This window comes from Ranitomeya variabilis, chromosome 5 (genome assembly GCF_051348905.1).
Source record: "Ranitomeya variabilis isolate aRanVar5 chromosome 5, aRanVar5.hap1, whole genome shotgun sequence".
In the NCBI taxonomy this organism is placed as follows: domain Eukaryota; kingdom Metazoa; phylum Chordata; class Amphibia; order Anura; family Dendrobatidae; genus Ranitomeya; species Ranitomeya variabilis.
The window spans coordinates 247,222,560-247,246,680 of NC_135236.1; the positions used below are offsets into that span (position 1 = coordinate 247,222,560).

The 24,121-nt window shown below is 40.3% G+C and overlaps 1 protein-coding gene across 1 annotated transcript in view; it reads left to right on the forward strand.

The window, feature by feature from the left end:
• The window catches only part of LOC143775625 (uncharacterized), a 106,067-nt gene that overhangs the window by 72,925 nt on the left and 9,021 nt on the right, over nt 1-24,121 (forward strand). Inside the window, exons 9-17 of the mRNA XM_077263976.1 lie at nt 808-932; nt 2,237-2,289; nt 2,945-3,096; nt 4,268-4,371; nt 5,244-5,308; nt 6,878-7,023; nt 8,772-8,896; nt 13,499-13,554; nt 23,365-23,501. Coding sequence (XP_077120091.1) covers nt 808-932; nt 2,237-2,289; nt 2,945-3,096; nt 4,268-4,371; nt 5,244-5,308; nt 6,878-7,023; nt 8,772-8,896; nt 13,499-13,554; nt 23,365-23,501 — 963 coding nt within the window. The remainder of the gene's footprint in view (nt 1-807; nt 933-2,236; nt 2,290-2,944; nt 3,097-4,267; nt 4,372-5,243; nt 5,309-6,877; nt 7,024-8,771; nt 8,897-13,498; nt 13,555-23,364; nt 23,502-24,121) is intronic.

The following is a 24,121-nucleotide window of genomic DNA, read 5'->3' on the forward strand; positions in this document are numbered from 1 at the left end:
AAATTCCCAGCCAACTGTATAGAGCTCCTGATAACTTTCATAGATCTTTATAAACTGTAAGCAGCAACAATGGAAGACAGCACTCCAAGATATGTGACAAAAAAGAGTGGTAGATTTAACCCATGGTGGCAACGTTTCGGTTCAAATGCGTGAACCTTCCTCAAGAAAAAACAAGGTGCAAGTGCCATATAGATATAGGCAGAGTGATCATAATTATATAACATTATCAAAGCTACATATAAAGTGCAGGTACATACAGTGGGGGAAGTAAGTATTTGATCCCTTGCTGATTTTGTACGTTTGCCCACTGACAAAGACATAAACAGTCTATAATTTTTAGGGTAGGTTAACTTTAACATTGAAAGATAGTTACAGTATATAGCGAGTTATGAAAGGTTTATGTTAAACAATAGAGAGAATTCAGAGCTGTTATAGGACTACTTGCATGAGCTCTATAACAGTACGTGGCTCTAGAAACTGCCTAGTGGCCATTCTCAGTACTGAAGCTCAGCCCCTATTCACTTAAAAAGGAGCTGAGCTGCGGTACTTGAGAATGGTCACTAAACAGTAGGGTTCTGCTCTGTACACTGTGTACGTCTACTGCAAACAGTTGATCAGTGGGGGTCGAACGATTGGAGATTGATGATCTGCACTACAGATATGTCTTCAATGTACAAGTCTTGGACAAGCATTTGAATATATACTCACCATCATTTTACCATTTTTTTAAGTTATTAAATTTGCAGGATGTCTTAGATGTAATTTTGCATAAACTATATAAACTGTATTTGGTGTACTCTTTTATAGGAAAATCAGCCACACTTAACACCATCAGCCCTCCTCTAAGATTACTAGATGTACCTCAATCGCTCGACCTAGCAACGAAATCCAGCGCTACCTTTCAACAATACAGCACAGCAATCGAAGATTCTGTAAGTTCCTCTAATATGTTGCAGAAATGTTTAATTCTCATCTCATAGAATTATTAAAATCAAGAAAAATCTAGGTTTACAGACATTTTGTTTACTTAAAGGGAATATGTCACCAGGTGTTTGCTACCGCATCTGACAGCAGCATAATGTAGGAAACAAAGACCCTGATTTCAAGGATGTGTCACTTAGTTTACTGAGTGGAGCAGTTATAACTAAATCAGAGTTTTCAGATGGAGCATGTAGCAGAGCCCAGAAAGCTAACTCCGCCCACACCTCAACGCTCTATGTACATTGTCTATTGACAGTGAGCTGCTTATCAGAGGAGGGGGCATGGTCAGTCTAGCAGTAGCCTGAACTGTAGTCCGGACAGTTATAATCTCTTGGTGATAAAGCCTTCATTGTAAGTAACAGCAGCACAAAGCCTAATAAGTAACATATCGCTGAAATTTGTATTTCAGCCTCTATCTCTGCTGTCTTCAGATTACATAGCAAACATCTGATGACAGATTCCATTTAATGCTCAATGTTTGAATGATAAATGTGCAGAATAGCTATGTCTAGCTAATAGGGATCAGATGCACTTTTCTAAAGGAATAAATATTTGGAAATTTTAATGATTGACAGCTTTGGTTGAAAAAGACATGTTCCTCTAAAAGAGGTAAAGTGGAGCTAGAATACTTTTGCTTTATTAAGGATATATATGAATATGTAACACAGATACATTTACATGGGTAATAAAAGTAATAAAAGAGGGACATCCTGAGCTCCACTCCTTTATCTCTGCTTCTGATTAGGAAATAGCTATGTGCAGAAAAAATTGTGCCACCTCTTGGTATACGTGTGTCCATTAAAGTCCACAGAAGCGTTAGTTTATATTTGGGGTGATTATTATTACAGAGCATTCAGCAACAAGAGAGTTGTGTGAATCTATCCTAAGGGCGTGCTCACCCAATGTTTTCACATAGATTTTGATGTGTATTCGGCACCGAAATCTGTGTAAAATCCACTTCCCATGCATCTCCCATGAATTTCAATGGGAAATCTGCTCTTCAAAGAGCCCAAATTTTGTATCTATGCTGCAAAAAAAGTGACAGGTCAGTTACTGGATTCCACATGGATAAAATAGTAGATTAACCCCACAGCAATTACCCCCATTTATTTCTTTAGGATTTTTCCACCTCAAAGATGTGTGAACATAGCCTAAGTGAACTCTAGACTTCCCTCATCTATCCCCCAAACATCATGGGCCCAATTCCTTTGTTTAAATGTTAATTTAATCTTGTTTTTTAATCTTTTCTTTCTAGTTTAACGATATATTTGGGGAGCAGCAGGTAGAACCAATAGTAACAGGCTTCACGTAAGTAGCTGTTTTTCCAGATATTGTTTCTAGAGTAATGATGAAGTTCTGCAATATTTTCCTGCAGAATACTATCTCATTCTATACACATTTTTGCTATGTGCATACTCACGAGCGGTACATGTCTGATCATGCCCAGGAAAAGTGGCATATGAGTTAATGAGGCAGACCACGCAACTGCTATGGAACGTATGATAGTGAATCCACAGCCATCCACATCTTCATCACGGTTATTGCATCTATAAGTTTGCTGCTTCACAATATGATTACTGTAGCTGCAGTATAACGAAATACATTGACCAATCCAGGATGGCTTGTAGGTGCCCCCTCTCCATGGCACGACAGATGCAGGGTCCGGTATTGCTTGTCATGTTTGCCTGGACTCAGACATATGGGCTAGGAGAACATGGATAGAAGGATCATATTATCCATAACGCACAGTGTGTATCGCTAAGTCCCATGACTATCTAGTCCAGTAATAATGAGACTTGTGACAAACACTGAATGCTGTAAATGCGGTGAAAGCCACTGCACATAATCAGCCCATGTGGCACAACCTATCATTTTCATTTTCCAGTGGTTTTTATGTTTTCTATTTCCCTACTATTAACAGTGTCACTTATACCTATCTATCGTTGACATATATAATTCGCAGAAATGACCCTCTGAGTCGTATGGTCTCCGTCGAGCTGTATTTTCCAAGTGATGCGATAAACAAAACAACTGTGATCAACAAGATGGAAGCTAATATAGGAACATTCACGAACAGGAACCTCAATCTGGATCTTTTTCTACTGGATCCTAAAGGTAATACAAGGAAGAATATAACCAATCAGCAAGCATCCAAATATCCCTTAGATTCATCTTGGGGAAATCGGTGGATGAGCCGATAGAACTCGTCCCCATGCAGAACAGGCAACTACTGTACCTGCCTGTCACTTCTTAGCCCCATACACAAAAATAGAAGTCCTTGGTAACCCCTGTAAATTAATGTATTGTTTTCTTCGGATTATAAGACCCTCTTTTTTTCCCAAAAATGTAAGGGAAAAATGGGGGTGTGTGTTATAATCCAAAAGTAGCTTACAGAGGGGAGGTGGCTGCAATGGAGGGGGGTACAGCAGCAACCCTGCCTCCTGGGACCCCGCTCCAAGGCAACCCCTTCCCCCCAGTAAGCTAAAGTAAAAGCAGACTATTAAATGCACCATCATTTTATTAAAGAAAAAAATCCTATTTTTATCCCCAGAATTTGATGTGTGTCACATAATCTGCAAAATACGGTAGGTCAGCCAACAGTGACAAGGCTAACAAATGCTTATATTTATGTTACCTTGCTTTAGAGATGATACTATTTTATTGGATACAGGTTTCTATAAGGCTACGCTCCCACAATGAGCTTTTATGGAGTTTTGACGTTGCAGAATTTCTGCACCTACTTTTTAAACTAGGTTCCTTGCGGTTTTTCATGGCTTTTTTGTGTGTTCAGGTTTTTTTTATCGCGGTTTTTGTCTCTTTTTGGTATGTCACGTTTTAAATAAAGCTACTTTGTTTTTGATTTTTCCTGGTCTTCGACAATATTTTATTGCTATACTTAGGTACGGAATGCAATCATTTTTATGCGTTTCCGCTGTGAAAACACTAAAAAGACACACACGTTTATTACCTGTTGATTTTCTGCATCCAATACAAGTCTATGGGAAAAATTTTCACAGAAAACCCAGCCAGTGTACCCGCAAGAGATATTGACATGCTGTGGATTTGAAACACACACGTCTGGTCATTTTATACTGAGTAAAATAAAAGCATAGTGTGTATGAGATTTCTATAAATCCCATCCATTTTGCTAAAACTGTAAAACGCTGCATTTTTGATGCAGCGACAATACGTAGCTCCAAAAATGCACCAAAAGCTCATGGTGGGAACGTAGCCTTAGAATCAAGAATTCTATAATGCCATTGTATTGTTTTTATTACACTTGCAGTTGGCGTTCAAGTGACATCCAGTCTCATGCAGGACTATACTTCAAATTTGTCTAATGCTTCATCTTCTGAGACCATTGAACGCCAAAACACAGTGCTGGGCTTGGTACGTACGGTACACCACAGTATATATAGTTTCTAATTAGGATTAAAAAAAGCAGTGTGTCATTATTCATGCAATTTATTGGGTTTCCCAGGGTATTTTCCCGTATAGGGAAAACATTGCAGATTTTACATCTGGATTTTGGGGACAGAATATCTTCTAGGTTTTAGGCTACGTTCACACGTTCCTTTTTTTCATCCTTTTTTTTTCAGGTCCTGTTTTGAAAAACCGCAGCTAAATTCAGCGCTGATTTTAGCTGCGGTTTTTGATCCTTTTTCTTCTGCGGATTCCACTGCGGGTTTCCAGTTTCCTATTGGTGCTGCTGGAAACCCGCAGTGGAATCCGCAGAAAGAATTGACATGGTACTTCTTTTTTCTGCAGGCAAAACCGCTGCGGATTTGCCTGTGGAAAAAAGGATCGTCGGCACAGCGGGTCCTGTTTTCCATTGGGTTACATTGTACTGTAACCTACATGGAAAACTGCTGCGGATCCGCAGTGCAAATCCGCTGCGGATCCGCAGCAAAAACCGCACCGTGTGAACATAGCCTCATAGTACTAGAATATGCAAGCTGTAAAATATATTTACAGCGTTAATTGACCAGAGATGCATAATTGAAGTCTGCAGCAATGCAATTTATGCTGCAGATGTTAGGGTGGCTTACCTGCATCATTTTTGCAATAATATCTGCATTGAGTTTTCTGCTAAGGGAGGTCGATAGCAGAAATACATGTGTAAGCCTACCCTTCAAAATATTTCTATTTGTTTTGTGTAGGTATGCACAGCCAGTTTTACTTAGTTTACAGCTTACTTTGCTTATATGAAGACCAAAGCTATATTAAAGGCTTCTGATATATTATTTCCACTTTATTTTCAGCTAACACCAGAATTAAGAACATTCTATGGTAACAGTTTACAAGATCCACCATCAGTGTCTTTCAGGTTTGACCTTCCTATGGCAATAATTGTATAAAATATTAATGAACAGACTTAAAAATGCATTTTAGATTACGCGCCATAGAGACTAGTGATCCATATATTACCTCAGTATAAATACAGGGGGCTACAATTCTAAGATTGCCAAAATATCCACGAAAAGCACCTTGTTCATGACTTTCCCCAAAGGCAATACAGAATTTAGTATCAACATCTCCAGTGGTTCACCCTCTCATCTTTCCCAAGACATGGTATTGTTCCAGCATGGTATTTTTTTGTAAAGATGACTTTTCACAAAATTTTTCATGTTGAACTGGACCAACAATATAATAGTGGCTGCAGAGCGGAACAAAACTTTTTTTATTTCACCTCTCCATTGCAGAGATATTAGCAATCAAGGTATTGACACCTAAAGACTTAAAGAGGTTGTCCAATACTTTTTAATTGATGATCTATCCTTGGGGTAGGTCATCAAATGTCTGATCAGTCTTGGTCCGACACCAGGCACCACTGCTGATCAAATGTTCTCGGTGGTGGCAGCGGCTGAAGGCTGGAAGTGCTCAATTGCAGAGTTGCTCCATCTTCTGGTAGTAGCCACAGCTGGGTGCTGCACATTTGCCCCTATTGATTTGAATAGGTGGTGAATGTGCAGTACCCTGCCACAGCCATTACCTGAAGACCGAGCAGCTTCACAATCGACCACTTCCTGCCTTCGACTTCCACCGATGACACCGAGAACAGCTGATCAGCGAGGGTATCGGACTCTGACCGATCAGACTTTGATGACCTATCCTAAACATAGGTCATCAATGAAAAAGTAGTGGACAAGCTCTTTAACTTTTGGTCCAAGTTGGTGTTACTAGTTAGCATCTCAAACAGGAATAAGAAGTTCTTGTCTCAAATGAAAACATCCATTTGCGCTTAACTGAAGGCTAAAAAAGCGATTGTTAGCCTGTTAAATGGCGCTGACAAACTCTAGCAGGGGCATTAACAGCACACCGGCTTGGGGGCACATTATTCTATGTGCCCATCGGTGCACCGCTGACATGATTGTTGGTCACCAATAGGTTACTATGACAGCCAGGAGCCTGTTGAAGACCTCTGTGCTTGTCAATACAGATCTCCCTTGAAACCCAGCCTGTTGCCAGGCTTCAAAGGAGACCGATTTCAATCTGTTTCACCATTTCACCCTACTTGGAATTTTTTTCCCGTTTTCCAGTACATTATGTGGTAAAATGAGGGTTGCCATTCAAAAATGCAACTTGTTCTGCAAAAAGAAGCTCTCATACGTCTATGTGGACAGAAAAGTAAAAAAAAAAAGTTATGGCTCTGGGAAGAAGGGGAGGAAAAAAACAGAAATTGGCCGCGTTGGGGATAAGTTAATCTAATCAAATTTCTCATAATTGTTTGTAATAATTGTTAATAATCTTTGTTCCATTTGACATATATTGAACCATAGAACTTTGGCACATACAGTAATAATGAGTTTTGGCAACTCAGTTAAGCAAGCAAATGAGTACACACATCATAAAACTGTACTTACTTCTTTTCATTTTCCATAATTTCTTCCTTTAGTAATTCTTCTGATGGACTAGCAGCTATGGATATCAACTACATACTTAACTACACAACGAATGTGGACAGTTCTTTATTGCTAGCGTCTCTTATAAATAATACGGGTCTAATCAATATTATCCGCATATCAAGTTTGTCTGTTAATGGTAGGTCAATGCAAAAGATGATTGTCTTCACTCTGACTTATTGAGCCTGAATTTGTTTGCATGGAAAGCTCAGTAGCTGTTACATGCTAACAGTAGCTGTTGATAGGGCAGTAAGATTCATTCAACCGAGTCTTCAGTCAATCCTTAAAGAGGTTTTTTTTAAGCCTACCCGGTACTTCATGGGGTTGTCAGGCCTTAGACTACAAGTCTACAGTCACTCTAGACTTGTGGATCTTAACATCGTGCTCACTGTGTGTTGTGAAGATTGTCCGATGCTGGTGCTGGTAGCTTTGGACATGTGACCGCACATATGTGATTTACATACATGTGGCCATGTGCCATCTAGCTGTATGTGGCTTCGCTCAATGCAAGCGTAATGAACGAGGAAGGACAAGTCTATTCAGGTATGCAAATCACCGGCAATGGGAATCCGCACAGCGAGCAGTGCACTCATAGAGTGACTACAGACTTGTAGCCCAGAGCCGGACAACACCTTTCATTTCTGATTGGGTAGAGCATAATGTGATAAAACCAGTCCATCAGCAGTTCCTACTGAAACATACACTTGCATGTCAAGAATTTGCGCTAGCAAATATTTTTTGTCTGCGCTTACATTGGTGTTGTTTAAATTCTGCCCTGATGCATCATGTGGCCTCCTGAGTTAAACAACGTGCCACTATTATTAGCATAGCTCCCCAACCCGCATCACATCAGTGACATGCAAGCATCTTATTGTAAGTTATGTAACTTTTCTTGTTAGGGCAGATGTCATTCACATTTACACAATGGGCAAGTCCTTTATGTGGCAGCGCTGCATACGGTCTCTATCGAGTCTGTTGTGTGTGGCAGCATATTTCAATGTTTGTAGCATGTGTAAGAATTAGGGAATATAAAAAGTCTGTATGCTCCTGTTAAAATGCCAGGTTTTTGTTAAGTTAAAAAAAATCATATCAAGAAATACTATTTCCAAACTTTTCAGAACTTTTTTCCATCTTTAACATCACATAATTTATGGACATAAAAAAAGTCTACACGAAGTTTAACAGTGGTGTGTAGTATTTTTATTTCCACAGTATATCAAAATAAATATCTACATCAAATCAATATTTGGTGTGACCACATCAATTCTTCTAAGTACACTTGCAAACAGTATTCAAGGATCTCGGCAGAGAGGTGGTTTGAAATATCTTCGAGAACTAACAGATGTTATGCTGATGTAGGCTTGTGCAGATACTTCACTTTCTTCAGGTGCAAAGACTCGATGATAACGCTTTATGGTTAGTTCTCCAAGATGGTCGGAACAACCTCATTACTGTTTTTTGATGCTTTGTTATTGAAGTATTCCATTGGGTCATAGTGAACTGTGACTAAAGGTGGCAACACTCCAGAAACATGCCATATGCATTCTATGGAGTGTATACAATTCTACGGTATGCTATTTTTGAAATCGAGACTGAATAAAATTTGGATCTTTTTATGCAAGGAATCATAACATGCAGTTTTATCTACTTTTTTCATTAATCACAGCTTTTTTACTAATGATCGTTTGATCTGTTGCTCGACCTGTGATTTTGTCCATTATGCAAATGTCTTTATTTTACCTAAACCATATGTACTTTCGGTTTGATTGAATTAAATTTAAACAAAAATTATAAGCAGTGTCTTGACCTTCTCATTTTGTTTCCTTTCAAGATTGTGTCAGATAGCATGAGGGTTAATTGTGTTTTGTTTTTATTTTTAATTTCCAGACATTACACCGGTTATTGATGTATTTACCCTAAAGCCGAGGTTCATCAATCAAGACTATAGTGCATACTTAAAAGACAGAAATAGTACAAGGTTCACAGGACTGGAGAACAATATTACACAAGGGGTAAGATGACAGATTGTTTAGTAGTTGTGAAATTTTTACAGTGAGGTAATAGTGGAGAACTTAAAGTTCAATTATTTTCTCAATTTACATGGTGATATAATAATGGTATATATATATATAGCCACGGGAACACTGTGAGTTTAAAGATGCACTTGGTTTATTAGACATGGCATAAACCAAGTTTACGGACAAAATAAACATGGCAACCTGGGCAACACAGCAAAACGGTAGCACTAGATACAGTGTTTGCATTAGTGGGGATCAGCCCACTCATGGTTAGCAAGACCCACGGTTCAGGCATAAACAGACGCAAAACACTTCTCTGGAGTGTTCCTCTCCAGACACTGAAAGCCTCCTGCCCTTGGAGGCCAGCTACTTAAGCACCAGACCATGTGACTTCTCCGCCCATGTGACTGATCACATGACTGACATCACACAGGTCCTGTCAGCACAATGAGTACATCAGTACTCAACAAATTTTACAGATAATCATAGCTCACTAAGACTGTAGTGACAATGGATATAGCATCATGAATATTCAATGTCATAGGCTTGGTAACTGGAAGTTTCCTCTGTCCCTTGATAACACACATAGTCTGAGGAAATACAGTGGCATGTAAAAGTTTGGGTTTTCAAAATTACTGCTATTGCAAACAGTTAAGCAAGTTGAAGATGAAATGATCTCTCAAAGGCCTAAGGTTAAATATGACACATTTCCTTTGTATTTTAGGCAATATATATATATATATATATATATATATATATATATATATATATAGTGCCTTGAGAAAGTATTCGGCTCCCTGCAACTTTTCAACCTTTTCCCACATGTCATGCTTCAAACATAAAGATACCAAATGTTAATTTTTGGTGAAGAATCAACAACAAGTGGAACACAATTGTGAAGTTGAACAAAATTTATTTTAAATTTTTGTGGAAATTCAAAAACTGAAAAGTGGGGCGTGCAGTATTATTCGGCCCCTTTAATTTAATACTTTGTTGCATCACCTTTTGCTGCGATTGCATCTGCAAGTGGCTTGGGGTATGTCTCGATCAGTTTTGTACATCGAGAGACTGAAATTCTTGCCCATTCTTCCTTGGCAAACAGCTCGAGCTCAGTGAGGTTTGATGAAGATCGTCTGTGAACAGCAGTTTTCAGCTCTTTCCACAAGTTCTTGTTTGGATTGAGGTCTGGACCATTCCATTATAGATTTTGCTTTATGTTTGGGATCATTGTCTTGTTGGAAGACAAATCTCCATCCCAGTCTCAGGTCTTTTGCAGACTCCAACAGGTTTTCTTCAAGAATGGTCTTTTATTTGGCTCCATCCATCTTCCCATCAATTTTAACCATTTTCCCTGTCCCTGCTGAAGAAAAGCAGGCCCAAACCATGATGCTGCCACCACCATGTTTGACAGTGGGGATGGTGTGTTCAGGGTGATGAGCTGTGTTGCCTTTACGCCAAACATATCGTTTGGCATTGTTGCCAAAAAGTTCAATTTTGGTTTCATCTGACCAGAGCACATTCTTCCACATGTTTGGTGTGTCTCCCAGGTGGCTTATTGCAAACTTTAAACAACATTTTATATGGATATCTTTGAGAAATGGCTTTCTTCTTGCCACTCTTCCATAAAGGCCAGATTTGTGCAGTGTACGACTGATTGTTGTCCTATGGACAGACTGTCCTACCTCAGATGTAGATCTCTGCAGTTCATCCAGATTCATCATGGGCCTCTTGGCTGCATCTCTGATCACTCTTCTTCTTGTTTGAGATGAAAGTTTAGAGGGACATCTGGGTCTTGGTAGATTTGCAGTGGTATAATACTCCTTCCATTTCAATATGATCGCTTGCACAGTGCTCCTTGGGATGTTTAAAGTTTTGGAAATCATTTTGTATCCATATCTGTCTTTAAACTTCTCCACAACAGACCTGCCTGTTGTGTTCCTTGGTCTTCATGATGCTCTCTGTGCTTCAAACAGAAACCTGAGACTATCACAGAGCAGGTGCATTTATGCGGATACTTGATTACACACAGGTGGATTATATTTATCATCATTAGGCATTTAGGACAACATTCGATCATTAAAGATCCACAATGAACTTCTGGAGTGAGTTTGCTGCACTGAACGTAAAGGGGACGAATAATATTGCACGCCCCACTTTTCAGTTTTTTAATTTCCACAAAAATTTAAAATAACCAATAAATTTCTTTCAACTTCACAATTGTGTTCCACTTTTTGTTGATTCTTCACTAAAAATTAACATTTGGTATCTTTGTGTTTGAAGCATGATATGTGGGAAAAGGTTGAAAAGTTCCAGGGGGCCAAATACTTTCACAAGGCACTGTGAAGATTATCTCAACAAACAGGAAACAGGATGCAAAGAAAAAACTTCAGGAACAACACTGCTGGTGTTTTCATGAAAAGTATTAATGTAGTAAAAACTTAGGGGTACGCCAGTCTTTATAAAACCTGGTGTACACACAACCTCTCATTTTTTTCTTAAAAATAAGCTACATGCCAACAGTAATACAAACCATCAGCATAGACACCCATTATCCAAGACTATACATGTTATGCATCAAAGCAACCAAGATAACACCGACAATCTCATTCTTATACTTTAAATTTTAAAATTGTTTTTATTTATAAACTTTAGTATAAATTTGCAATCTTGCTAGAAAGCAAGTCAAAAATACTAAACTTGTGCATGACACTTCAAGTTTCTCATTCCCTTTGCTGGCATTAGGTTTTGTCACAAATCATAGCAGAAAAAAGGCAACAAAAACACAACAAATCTGCAACGTGTGCACACAGCCTAAAAGATACAGTGACCAATTAGATACTGTGGAAGGCAACAATCTCTAGGTATGAACATAACTGGCAAAAAGTAGAGAGAACTCATTAAAGTTAGAACTGTATCAAAAAGAGTTCTATACTATGTTCCAAATTATTAAGCAAATTACATTTTTCTCAGATTTTCCTAAAAGGTCGGGGCAAATGACAGTCAGTCTAATAAAAGTCATCACCCGTTAGATTATACATTGAATTTTATTGAGAAACCTCCCAATGATAACAGTATAATCTCCAAAATGAATAAAAACTCAAAATGCACTGTTCCAAATTATTATGCACAGTAGAATTTCTAAACATTTGATATGTTTTAAAGAACTGAAAATGCTCCATTGTGGAATTTGCAGCTTTAGGAGGTCACATTCACTGAACAAAAAAGCTATTTAACTCCAAAACATCCTAACAGGCCAAGTTACATGTTAACATAGGAACCCTTCTTTGATATCGCCTTCACAATTCTTGGATCCATTAAACTTGTGAATTTTTGGAGAGTTTCTGCTTGTATTTCTTTGCATGAAGTCAGAATTGCCTCCCAGAGCTGCTGTTTTGGTGTGAACTGCCTCCCACCCTCATAGATCTTTTGCTTGATGATACTCCAAAGGTTCTCTATAGGGTTGAGGTCAGGGGAAGATGGTGGCCACACCATGAGTTTATCTCCTTTTATGCCCATAGCATAACTCAGAGGTTTTCTTTGCAGCTACAGATGGTGCGTTGTCATGCATGAAGAAGATTTTGCTCCTGAAGGCACGTTTCTCCTTTTTATACCATGGAAGAAAGTTGTCAGTCAGAAACTTTATGTACTTTGCAGAGGTCAATTTCACACCTTTAGTAACCTTAAAGGGCCCTACCAGCTGTTTCCCCATGATTCCGGCCCAAAACATGACTCCTCCACTCCTTGCTGACGTCGCAGCCTTGTTGGGACATGGTGGCCATCCACTACTCCATCCATCTGGACCATCCACAGTTGCTCGACACTCATCATTAAACAAGACTGTTGGAAAATTAGTCTTCATGTATGTCTGGGCCCACTACAACTGTTTCTGCTTGTGAAAACTGTTTAGCGGTGGCCGAATAGTAGGTTTATGCACCACAGCAAGCCTTTGAAGGATTCTACACCTTGAAGTTCGAGGGACTCCAGAGGCACCAGCAGCTTCAAATATCTGTTTGCTGGTTTGTAATGGCTTTTTAACAGCTGCTCTCTTAATCCGATTAACTTGACTGGCAAAAACCTTCCTCATTCTGCCTTTATCAGCACAAACACGTCTGTGCTCAGATTCAGTCACAAATCTCTTCACAGTATGATGATCATGCTTAAGTTTTCGGGAAATATCTATTGTTTTCATCCCTTGACCAAGGCATTGCACTATTTGATGCTTTTCAGGAAGAGAGAGATCCTTTTTATTTCCGATATTGCTTGAAACCTGTGACCTGCTTAATAATGTGGAACATCATTTTTAAATAGTTTTCCTTTAATTAGAATCACCTGGAAAACTAATTATCACATGTGTTTCAGATTGATTTCAGTGATCCATTGAGCCCTGAGACACAATACCATCCACGAGTTTATTTGAAAAACAAAACAATTAAATCTTTACGACACTGAAACCCAATTTGCATAATAATTTGGAACACAGTGTATTTATAAGGTTGGGAAAATTACTTTTCTCTATATTGTAAGGCAAGCAAGACAACTTTTAAAACAATAATATATTTCTTCTAATTTTGGACCCTATTATTTTTATTCTTTCAGCTCAATGGTATTTTAAAGGATTTCAACGTGATACAGATATTTGTGCTATCATTTCAGTAAGTACCTGCAGCAGTGAACAATTCATACTTTGGTCCAATCACTTATAGGTTTAGTCAACTGTTATTTATTGTTACTGCCTACTGTTGATTCTATTATTGTATTAGCTAGTCAGCAGTGGGTCACATTTATGATTAATTATTTCTCTTAGGCTACGTTCACATTTGCGTTGTGCGCCGCAGCGTCGGCGCCGCAACGCACAACGCAAACAAAAACGCAGCAAAACGCATGCACAACGCTGCGTTTTGCGCCGCATGCGTCCTTTTTTTCATTGATTTTGGACGCAGCAAAAATGCAACTTGCTGCGTCCTCTGCGCCCGGACGCGTGCGCCGCAGTGACGCATGCGGCGCAAAACGCAAGTGCGACGCATGTCCATGCGCCCCCATGTTAAATATAGGGGCGCAAGACGCATGCGGCGATGCTGCGGCGCCCGACGCTGCGACGCAGACCGCAAATGTGAACGTAGACTTACATGGTTTATCAATTGTTATAAATGAGCATTTTTTTTGTAATTTAGCTCTCTAATTAAAATCCATAAAGTTTTTTGAATGCCAGTAAAAGACAGCTCCTAAGAAAACCACTACAAATGTTCGTCGATAGTGATGAGCGAGTGTACTCGTTGCTCGGGTGACCTCTGAGTATCTGTTATTGCTCGGAGATATAGTTTTCATCGCCTCAGTTGCATGATTTACGGCTTCCAGATATGCTGAATACATGTGAGGAATGCCTGTTTGTTAGGGAATTCCCAAATGTATTCAGCATATCTGGAAGCCATAAATCATGCAACTGAGGCGATGAAAACTGTATCTCCGAGCAATAACAGATACTCGGAGATCACCCTAGCGTGCTGGGGAAAACCCGAGCAACAAGTACACTCGCTCATCACTATTCATAGATTGTTAGCAATTTTGAGACTACATGTCATAATAAATTCTGGCTAAGTGCAAGGGAACTAGATTACCACATGTAGTTAAGTGTTCTCCTTGAGATTTATTTTATAGTAATAGAACTGACGGTTTAAGAAGATATGGAAAGGCGGTAACTATGAGGGTTTTTATCTAATAATTTATTTATTTTATAAGCACTTATACATATCATACTTTGCATAAAACAATTAAATAAATAAAAATAACCACATTTTGTATTTTATCCTCCTCCTAAATCCCCCAAACCCATCAAGTATGGTACAAATACAATGTTTACAAGAAATGTTGTAAATCACGTTACCCCTGCCACTCAGGTACATGTTAGAACAAAAGAAAGTTTTTGGTGCTGAGACCAACACAATCACTTTTTTTTCTTAACCCCTTTCCGATATCGGGCGTAAATGTAGGCCTGATGTCGGACTCCCTCCCTTTGATGTGGGCTCCGGCAGTGAGCACATATTTCCCGACACATGTCAGCTGTTTTGAATATTTGGCATGTGCCTGGAGCAGCCGCAGGTGGAATCGCGATCCACCCACAGTTATTAACACATTAATAAGTGCCACTGTCAAACTGTCAGCATCATTTAACATGCACTTCCAGCAATCGCGACAGAAATCTGTCCATCGGTGATGCCTGTCATGTGATAGCGGGTAACCAATGGGTTGGCATGACAACCAGAGGTCTCCTGCAGACCTCTAATGTTGTCACTGCCTGATTGCTATGAGCGCTGATAGCAAGTCAGCAATTCTGCTACATACAGGCGATCTGATCATCGCCTGTATGTAACAGAGCCGATCGGACAAGTGCAGCTTCTAGGCTCCCTTTGAGACTATTGAAGCATTCAAAAAGTAAAAAAAATGTAAAAAAAAATAAAAAAATCTATAAAAAGTTCAAATCACCCCCCTTTTGCCCCAATCAAAATTAAACAATGAAAAAAAAACATACACGTATTTGGTATTGTCTCGTTCAGAATCGCCCAATCCATCAATAAAAAAAAAGGTTAATCTGATCGCAAAATGGCGTAATGAAAAAAAATTAAAAACACCAGAATTACGTTTTTTTGGCTGCAGAAACATTGCATTAAAATGGAATAACAGGAGATCAAAAGATTGTATCTACACCAAAATGGTATCATTAACCCCATAATGACTGCTGATACGCCTTTTAATGGCAGCAGTTAATGGTACTTAAACCACAGCGCCGTTAATTAACGGCACTGTGGAAAAAGTGAATAGCGCCCCCCAGAGTCAGATTTTCTCTGGGGTCTCGGTTACCGGGGGTAGCCGAGACCCCAGAGAACATGATTCGGGGTTTTTTTACCGACCCCCGGGTTGCGATCGCCGGTAATTAACCGTTTACCGGCAGTCGCAAATAAAAAAAATGCAATTTCCCATTTAATTTCTCTGTCCTCTGATGTGATCGCACATCAGAGGACAGAGAAATGGGGTCCCCGATCGCCCCCCGATACTCACCTGTCTCTCCCGGTGCTCCTCGTGGCTCCCGATGGGCGCCACCATCTTGTTCTGGCCTAAAAATGGCGGGCGCATGCGCAGTGCGCCCGCCAGCTGGCACCCGGAAGATCTTTGGGGTCTTGGCTGCCAGGGGTAGCCGAGACCCCAAAGAACATGACCGGGGTTGGTTTTTACCGACCCCTGTTTTGCGATCGCCGGTAATTAACTGTTTACCGGCGACCGCAAAAGAAAAAAAAAACTGTGTGTCATTCTCTGTCCTCTGATGTGATCGCACATCAGAGGACAGAGAAATAGGGGGATTCGGGGACCCTGTTATACTTACTGGTGTCCCTGGGTCCTCCTGCGTCTCCTCCTGCCTGCCGGCTTCTTCATCCGGTAAGAAAATGGCGGGCGCATGCGCAGTGTGCCTGCCATGATCTGCTGGCCGGCAGCTAGAGGAGTTGGGGCTAAATTTAGGGTTAGGGTTGAGACTAAATTTAGGGCTAGGGTTGGGGTTAAATTTAGGGTTAGGGTTAGGGTTGGGGCTAAATTTAGAGTTGGGGCTAAATTTAGGGTTAGGGCTAGGGCTAGGGTTAGGCTTCTTTCACACTTGCGTGGGTACGGGGCCGTCGCAATGCTTCGGCCCAACGTACCGACGCACGTTGTGAAAATTGTGCACAACGTGGGCAGCGGATGCAGATTTTCAATGCATCTGCTGCCCAGTCTATGTCCTGGGGAGGAGGGGGTGGAGTTACAGCCGCACATGCACTGTCAGAAATGGCAGTGACATACAAAATACATTACATTGAACTTTTTTGTGACGACGGTCTGCCAAAACACAATGGATCCAGTGCACGATGGAAACGACATGTGGCCATCTGTCGTGATCCATCGGCAATACAAGTCTATGGGCAAAAAAGGCATCCTGCAGGCACATTTGCAGGATCCATTTTTTGCCCAAAACGACGGAATGTGACAGATGCCACACGACGCAAGTATGAAAGTAGCCTTAGGGCTAGGGTTAGGGTTGGGGCTAAAGTTAGGGCAAGGGTTAGGGTTAGGGTTGGGGCTAGGGCTAGGGTTAGGGTTGGGGCTGAATTTAGGGTTAAGGTTATGGCTAGGGTTAGGGTTTGGGCTAAAGTTAGGGCTAGGCTTAGGGTTTGGGTTAAAGCTAGGGCTAGGGTTGCGGCTAAAGTTAGGGCTAGGGTTGGGGCTAAAGTTAGGGTTAGAATTGGGATTAGGATTAGGGTTTGGATTAGGGTTGGCATTAGGGTTATGTTTGGGATTAGGGTTGTGGTTTGGTTTGGGATTAATGTTAAGGTTAGGGTTGGGATTAGGGTTAGGGGTGTATTGGGATTAGGGTTAGGTTTGAGGTTAGGGTTGAGATTAGGATTAGGGGTGTGTTATGATCCTAGTGGCAGGGATCGCAAGTCTGACTAGCTAAGAAACTAAACCGATGACTAGCTCTGGGGAAGTGGTAACTGGATTGACCGCAACCTGATCCTATCCGCACACAACTATAGGTAGCCGTGGAACGTTACCTGGAAATCCTAGACGTCTCTTCACGGCCTGAGAAACTGACTATTCCTAGATGGAAAGTAAGTCCTCACTTGCCTCAGAGAAATGACCCCAAAGATATAGAAAAGCCCCCCACAAATATTAACGGTGAGTTAAGGGGAAGGCACAAACGCAGAGATGAAATAGATTTAGCAAATGAGGCCCGCTAACACTAGATAGCAGAAAATAGGAAGGGAACTGTGCGGTCAATGGAAAACCCTATTCAATATATCCACGCAGAGATTGCTCGAGCCCCCGCACCAACTAACGGTGCGGGGGAAGCAACTCCGTACCCCAGAGCTTACCAGCAGCAAGAAATCACATATTAGCAAGCTGGACTAAACTCATCATACACAGAAATCATATTGCAGACAGATGAGCAAAAAATAATCAAACAGAACTTAGCTTCTCATGAAGAGACAGAAAACGAAGATAGTCAGGAGTAATCAGAATAGCACTGAATACATCGACAGCCGGCAACAAGTGGAGGTGAAGCACAGCTAAATAGGAACCTCCCTAGTGAATAACGAGGCAGCTGATCCAGCCACAGACCCACAGGATAACAAACAAAGCCACCAGGGGGAGCCCAAAAACAAAACTCACACAATACCACCTGTGACCACAAGAGGGAGCTCGAAAACAGAGTTCACAACAGGGGTGTGTTGGATTTTGGGTTTTGATTAGGGTTATGGTTAGGGTTGGGATTAGGGTTGTTTTGGGGTTAGGGTTGTGATTATTGTTAGGGTTGTGATTAGGATTATGGATCGGGTTGGGATTAGGGTTAGGGGTGTGTTGCAGTTAGGGTTGGAGTTAGAATTGGGGGTTTCCACTGTTTAGGTACATCAGGGAGGCTCTAAATGCCACAGCCAATTTTGCGCTCAAAAAGTCAAATGGTGTTCCCAAACAGTGGTTTACCCCCACATATGGGGCATCAGCGTACTCTGGATAAATTGGACAAGAACCTTTGGGGTCCAATTTCTCCTGTTACCCTTGTAAAAATAAAAACTTGGGGGCAAAAAAATATTTTTTGTGGAAAAAAAATGTTTTTATTTTTACAACTCTGCATTATAAACTTCTGTGAAGCACTTGGGCATTCAAAGCTCTCACCACACATCTAGATAAGTTTCTTGGGGGGTTTAGTTTCCAAAATGGGGTCATTTGTGGGGGTTTCTACTGTTTAGGTACATCAGGAGCTCTGCAAACGCAACATAACGCCCACAGACCATTCTATCAAAGTCTGCATTCCAAAGCGCTCCTTCCCTTCCGAGGTCTGCCATGCGCCCAAACAGTGGTTTACCCCCACATATGGGGTATCAGCCTACGCAGCATAAATTGCACAATAAATTATCGAGTACAATTTCTCCTGTTACCCTTGTGAAAGTAAAAATTTGGGGGTGAAAAATCATTTTTGTGGAAAAAATATGATTTTTTTATTTTCATGGCTCTATATTATAAACTTATGTGAAGCAGTTGGGGGTTCATAGAGCTCACCACACATCTAGATAAGTTCTTTTGGGGGGCTAGTTTCCAAAATGGGGTCACTTGTGGGGGGTTTCTACTGTTTAGGTACATCAGGAGCTCTGCAAATGCAACATGATGCCCGCAGACCACCCCCATCAAAGTCTGCATTCCAAGTGGTGCTCCTTCCCTTCCGAGCCCCGATGGGTGCCCAAACAGTGCCCCCCCACATAAGGGGTATCAGCGTACTCAGGACAAACTGGTCAACAGATTTTGGGGTCCAATGTCTCCTGTTACCCTTGAGAAAAAAAAATTGCAGGCTAAAAAATCATTTTTGAGGAAAGAAAAAAGGATTTTTTATTTTCACGGCTCTACGTTATAACCTTCCGTGAAGCACCTGGGGGTCTAAAGTGCTCACCACACATCTCGATAAGTTCCTTAAGGGGCACCTGCACCTTTGAAACATACTATGTAAGCTTATGGCAGGCACTTAGCACATTACTTTAACTTATGTTAGGATTATTCATCTTGGACACATACTTTTGTGCGGTTTTGAACATCCCCTTTTTTGTTAAAAACACTTTTATGTTAGTCCTTTTCGGCCTGAGCTATTTATCTCTTTATTCATTTTGTATATGCATGTTGCTGTGAAGTTCACATGTTCCCTATGTCATTATAGGGTCACAGCAGAATTGCATTTACTATAGTTTGGAATAAGGAAGGTTACAACAATTTTTCTATATAGTAGATGCTATGAAGTGTCTGCATTTACATCTTCGCCCATTTGCCGCTTGATTTTAATTTGGATTCCTCTGTTTATTTGTATTTGTGGCTATACATATTTTGTATTTAATTTTTTGTAATAAATTTTGCACATTTTATTATCTTGTGGATCTCAGTTTTTTCTCCGCTTTCATGGAGAAAGTGTTTGGTACAAGTTCCTTAAGGGGTCTAGTTTCCAAAATGGTGTCACTTGTGGGGGGTTTCCACTGTTTAGGCACATCAGGGGCTCTCCAAACGCTACATGGCGTCCGATCTCAATTCCAGCCAATTCTGCATTGAAAAAGTAAAACGGCACTCCTTCTCTTTCGAGCTCTGCAGTGCGCCAAAACAGTGGTTTACCCCCACATATGGGGTATCGACGTACTCAGAAGAAATTGCACAACAACTTTTGTGGTCTAATTTCTCCTGTTACCCTTGTTAAAATAAAAATTTGGGGGCAAAAAGATCATTATTGTAGAAAAAAATTTGATTTTTTTATTTTCACGGCTCTACGTTATAAACTTCTGTGAAGCATCTGGGGGTTTAAAGTGCTCACCACACATCTAGTTAAGTTTGTAAAGGGGTCTAGTTTCCAAAATGGTGTCACTTGTGGGGGGTTTCCACTGTTTAGGCACATCAGGGGCTCTCCAAATGCGACATGGCGTCCGATCTCAATTCCAGCCAATTCTGCATTGAAAAAGTAAAACGGCACTCCTTCTCTTTCGAGCTCTGCGGTGCGCCAAAACAGTGGTTTACCCCCACATATGGGGTATCAACGTACTCAGAAGAAATTGCACAACAAGTTTTGTGGTCTAATTTCTCCTGTTACCCTTGTCAAAATAAAAATTTGGGGGCAAAAAATCATTTTCGTAGAAAAATTGCGATTTTGTTATTTTCATGGCTCTACGTTATAAACTTCCGTGAAGCACCTGGGGGTCTAAAGTGCTCACCACACAGCTAGATAAGTTCCTTAAGGGGTCAAGTTTCCAAAATGGTGTCACATGTGGTGGTTTCCACTGTTTAGGCACATCAGGGGCTCTCCAAACGCGACATGGCGTCCGATCTCAATTCCAGCCAATTCTACATTGAAAAAGTAAAACGGCACTCCTTCTCTTCCAAGCTCTGCGGTGCACCCAAACAGTGGTTTACCCCCACATATGGGGTATCAGCGTATACAGGAGAAATTGCACAATAAAATTTATGGTTACATTTCTGTTTTTACACTTCTGAAAATAAAAAAATGGTTCTGAAGTAAAATGTTTGCAAAAAAAACTTAAATGTTCATTTTTTCCTTCCACATTGTTTCAGTTCCTGTGAAGCACGTAAAGGGTTAATAAACTTCTTGAATGTGGTTTTGAGCACCTTGAGGGGTGCAGTTTTTAGAATGGTGTCACACTTGGTTATTTTCTGTCATGTAGACCCCTCAAAATGACTTCAAATGTGATGTGGTACCTAAAAAAAAATGGTGCTGTAAAAATGAGAAATTGCTGGTCAACTTTTAACCCTTATAACTCCCTAGCAAAAAAAAAATTTGTTTCCAAAATTGTGCCGATATAAAGTAGACATGTGGTAAATGTTATTTATTAACTATATTTTGTGACATATCTCTCTGATTTAAGGGCATAAAAATAAAAAATTTGAAAATTGCAAAATTTAAAAAATTTTCGCCATATTTCCGTTTTTTTCATAAATAATCGCAAGTAATATCGAAGAAATGTTACCAATACCATGAAGTACAATATGTCACGAAAAACAATCTCAGAATCAGCATGATCTGTTAAAGCATTCCAGAGTTATAACCTCATAAAGTGACAGTAGTCAGAATTGTAAAAATTGGCTCGGTCATTAAGTACCAAACTGGCTCTGTCACTATGGGGTTAAAAACGTCAGATCAGCACCCAAGAAATAAGCCCTCACCCAACCCAAGATTACGAAAAATTTAGACTTTATTGGAAAATGGTGCAATTTTTTTTCAACAAACTGTGAAATTATTTTCACCACTTAAATAAAAAAAGAACCTAGACATGTTTGGTGTCTATGAACTCATAATGACCTGGAGAATCATAATAGCAGGTTAGATTTAGCATTTAGTGAACATAGGGAACCCCCCCACCCCCCAAAAAAAACAAAACTGTGGGATTGCACTTTCTTTGCAATTTCACTGCACTTCAAATTTTTTTCCCATTTGAGTACACAACATGGTAAAACTAATGGTGTTGTTCAGAAGTACAACTCTTCCCACTAAAAACAAGCCCTTAAATGGCCATTTTGACCAAGAAAAAAAAGGTATGGCTCTAGAAAGAAGGGGAGCAAAAAATGAAGATGCAAAAATAAAAATACCTCTGGTCGTTAAGTGGGTTAAGAGGCAGACATGTTCCTCTGAATACAATCTCTTAGATGAAGACGGACTGATAAACTTTCTATTGAGCCCATCTTCAGTCTCAGAGAATAGTAAAGGTACCGTCACATTAAGCGACGCTGCAGCGATATCGACAACGATGCCGATCGCTGCAGCGTCGCTGTTTGGTCGCTGGAGAGCTGTCACACAGACCGCTCTCCAGCGACCAACGATGCCGAGGTCCCCGGGTAACCAGGGTAAACATCGGGTTGCTAAGCGCAGGGCCGCGCTTAGTAACCCGATGTTTACCCTGGTTACCAGTGTAAAATGTAAAAAAAACAAACAGTACATACTCACCTTCGCGTCTCCCGGCGTCAGCTTCCTGCACTGACTGTGACTGCCGGCCCTAACAGCAGAGCGGTGACGTCACCGCTGTGCTGTGCTTTCACTTTACGGCCGGCGCTCAGTCAGTGCAGGAAGCGGACGGCGGGGGATGCGAAGGTGAGTATGTACTGTTTGTTTTTTTACATTTTACACTGGTAACCAGGGTAAACATCGGGTTACTAAGCGCGGCCCTGCGCTTAGCAACCCGATGTTTACCCTGGTTACCAGTGTAAAACATCGTTGGCATCGTTGCATTTGGTGTCAAACACGACGATACACGCCGGTCTGACGACCAAATAAAGTTCTGAACTTTCTTCAACGACCAGCGATATCACAGCAGGATCCTGATCGCTGCTGCGTGTCAAACACAACGATATCGCTAGCCAGGACGCTGCAACGTCACAGATCGCTAGCGATATCGTTTAGTGTGAAGGTACCTTAAGCATCTATCTGTGTCTTCTGCCCCTCTATTTTAGCGATTGGTGGAGTCTGAACACTTTGACCTCGCCAGTCAATACTTTTCACATTTCACATTATTGTACTATGTATTCTACATCTATAAAGATCTACAGTCTTATATAAACCAAAATGGCTGTATTATTATTAATTATTATTATTATTATTATTATTATAGCGCCATTTATTCCATGGCGCTTTACATGTGAGGAGGGGAATACATAATAAAAAAGTACAATAATCTTAAACAATACAAGTCACGACTGGTACAGTAGGAGAGAGGATCCTGCCCGCGAGGGCTCACAGCCTGTATTCATACTAATACCATTCTTCTTGATGCAGATGTGGTCATGTTTTTGTTAAGTGCAATCATTGGTTTACTTTTAAAATGTATCTTTCTATAGGTTTTTCTTGTTCACTTCTACGTGGCCAAACAATACGTAAAAATTTGCAATGTTTATTTTCTCTTTTACAGACAGGGATCAGTGATCAGCACAGTAGAAACTACGTTTCCTTCTGGAGCTACATCATATTCTCAAGTGACTCAAGCAATTGTTAACAAAAAAGACAACCTCGCAGGGCTGAATCTCTCTCTAGACCCTCAGTCTCTGTGTGAGTAACTGACATATCCACAGATATATTGTAGAATGGTTTTAGTATTACTGATTTAGGTCTACATACATGTACATTTTACACCCCAAAGGTAATTTACACCTTTGTCATATGAGTAAGAGTCCACTTTTGCCCTGAGAAGAACCTGAATCCTTAATTTAAATATATCTTTATTTACCATATATTTTTGTACTACACAGAAGTGTTTGTATACCATTAACATTACTGCTTATAAAACTCTCGTCCGATACCTAAACCATGTAGATAGTACCAGAAATCCTTGATCATAGTGACTTAGACCACATTTTTTCACACTGAATATGTGACCGGAAGAACAACAGAATCTCTTAACATGTCTACAAAGTTTTCTATGCTGCAGACATGGAGATGCAATTTAGCACACATTGAAATTCATGGGTGACTGCTTAATTTTGTGATGAGTTGGAAACATAAAAATGAGAAATGTGCCAGTCAATGCTTGCTCTTACGTAGGATCCTACAGGGGGAATCTCACTTTATTTATTTAGACTCTCCTGATAAAATATTTGAAATTTTGTTTTTAGCCTTTTAGCGTAGGTAACCACTAAATCTTAAAGGTAGTTATGTTAATGTACGAATCA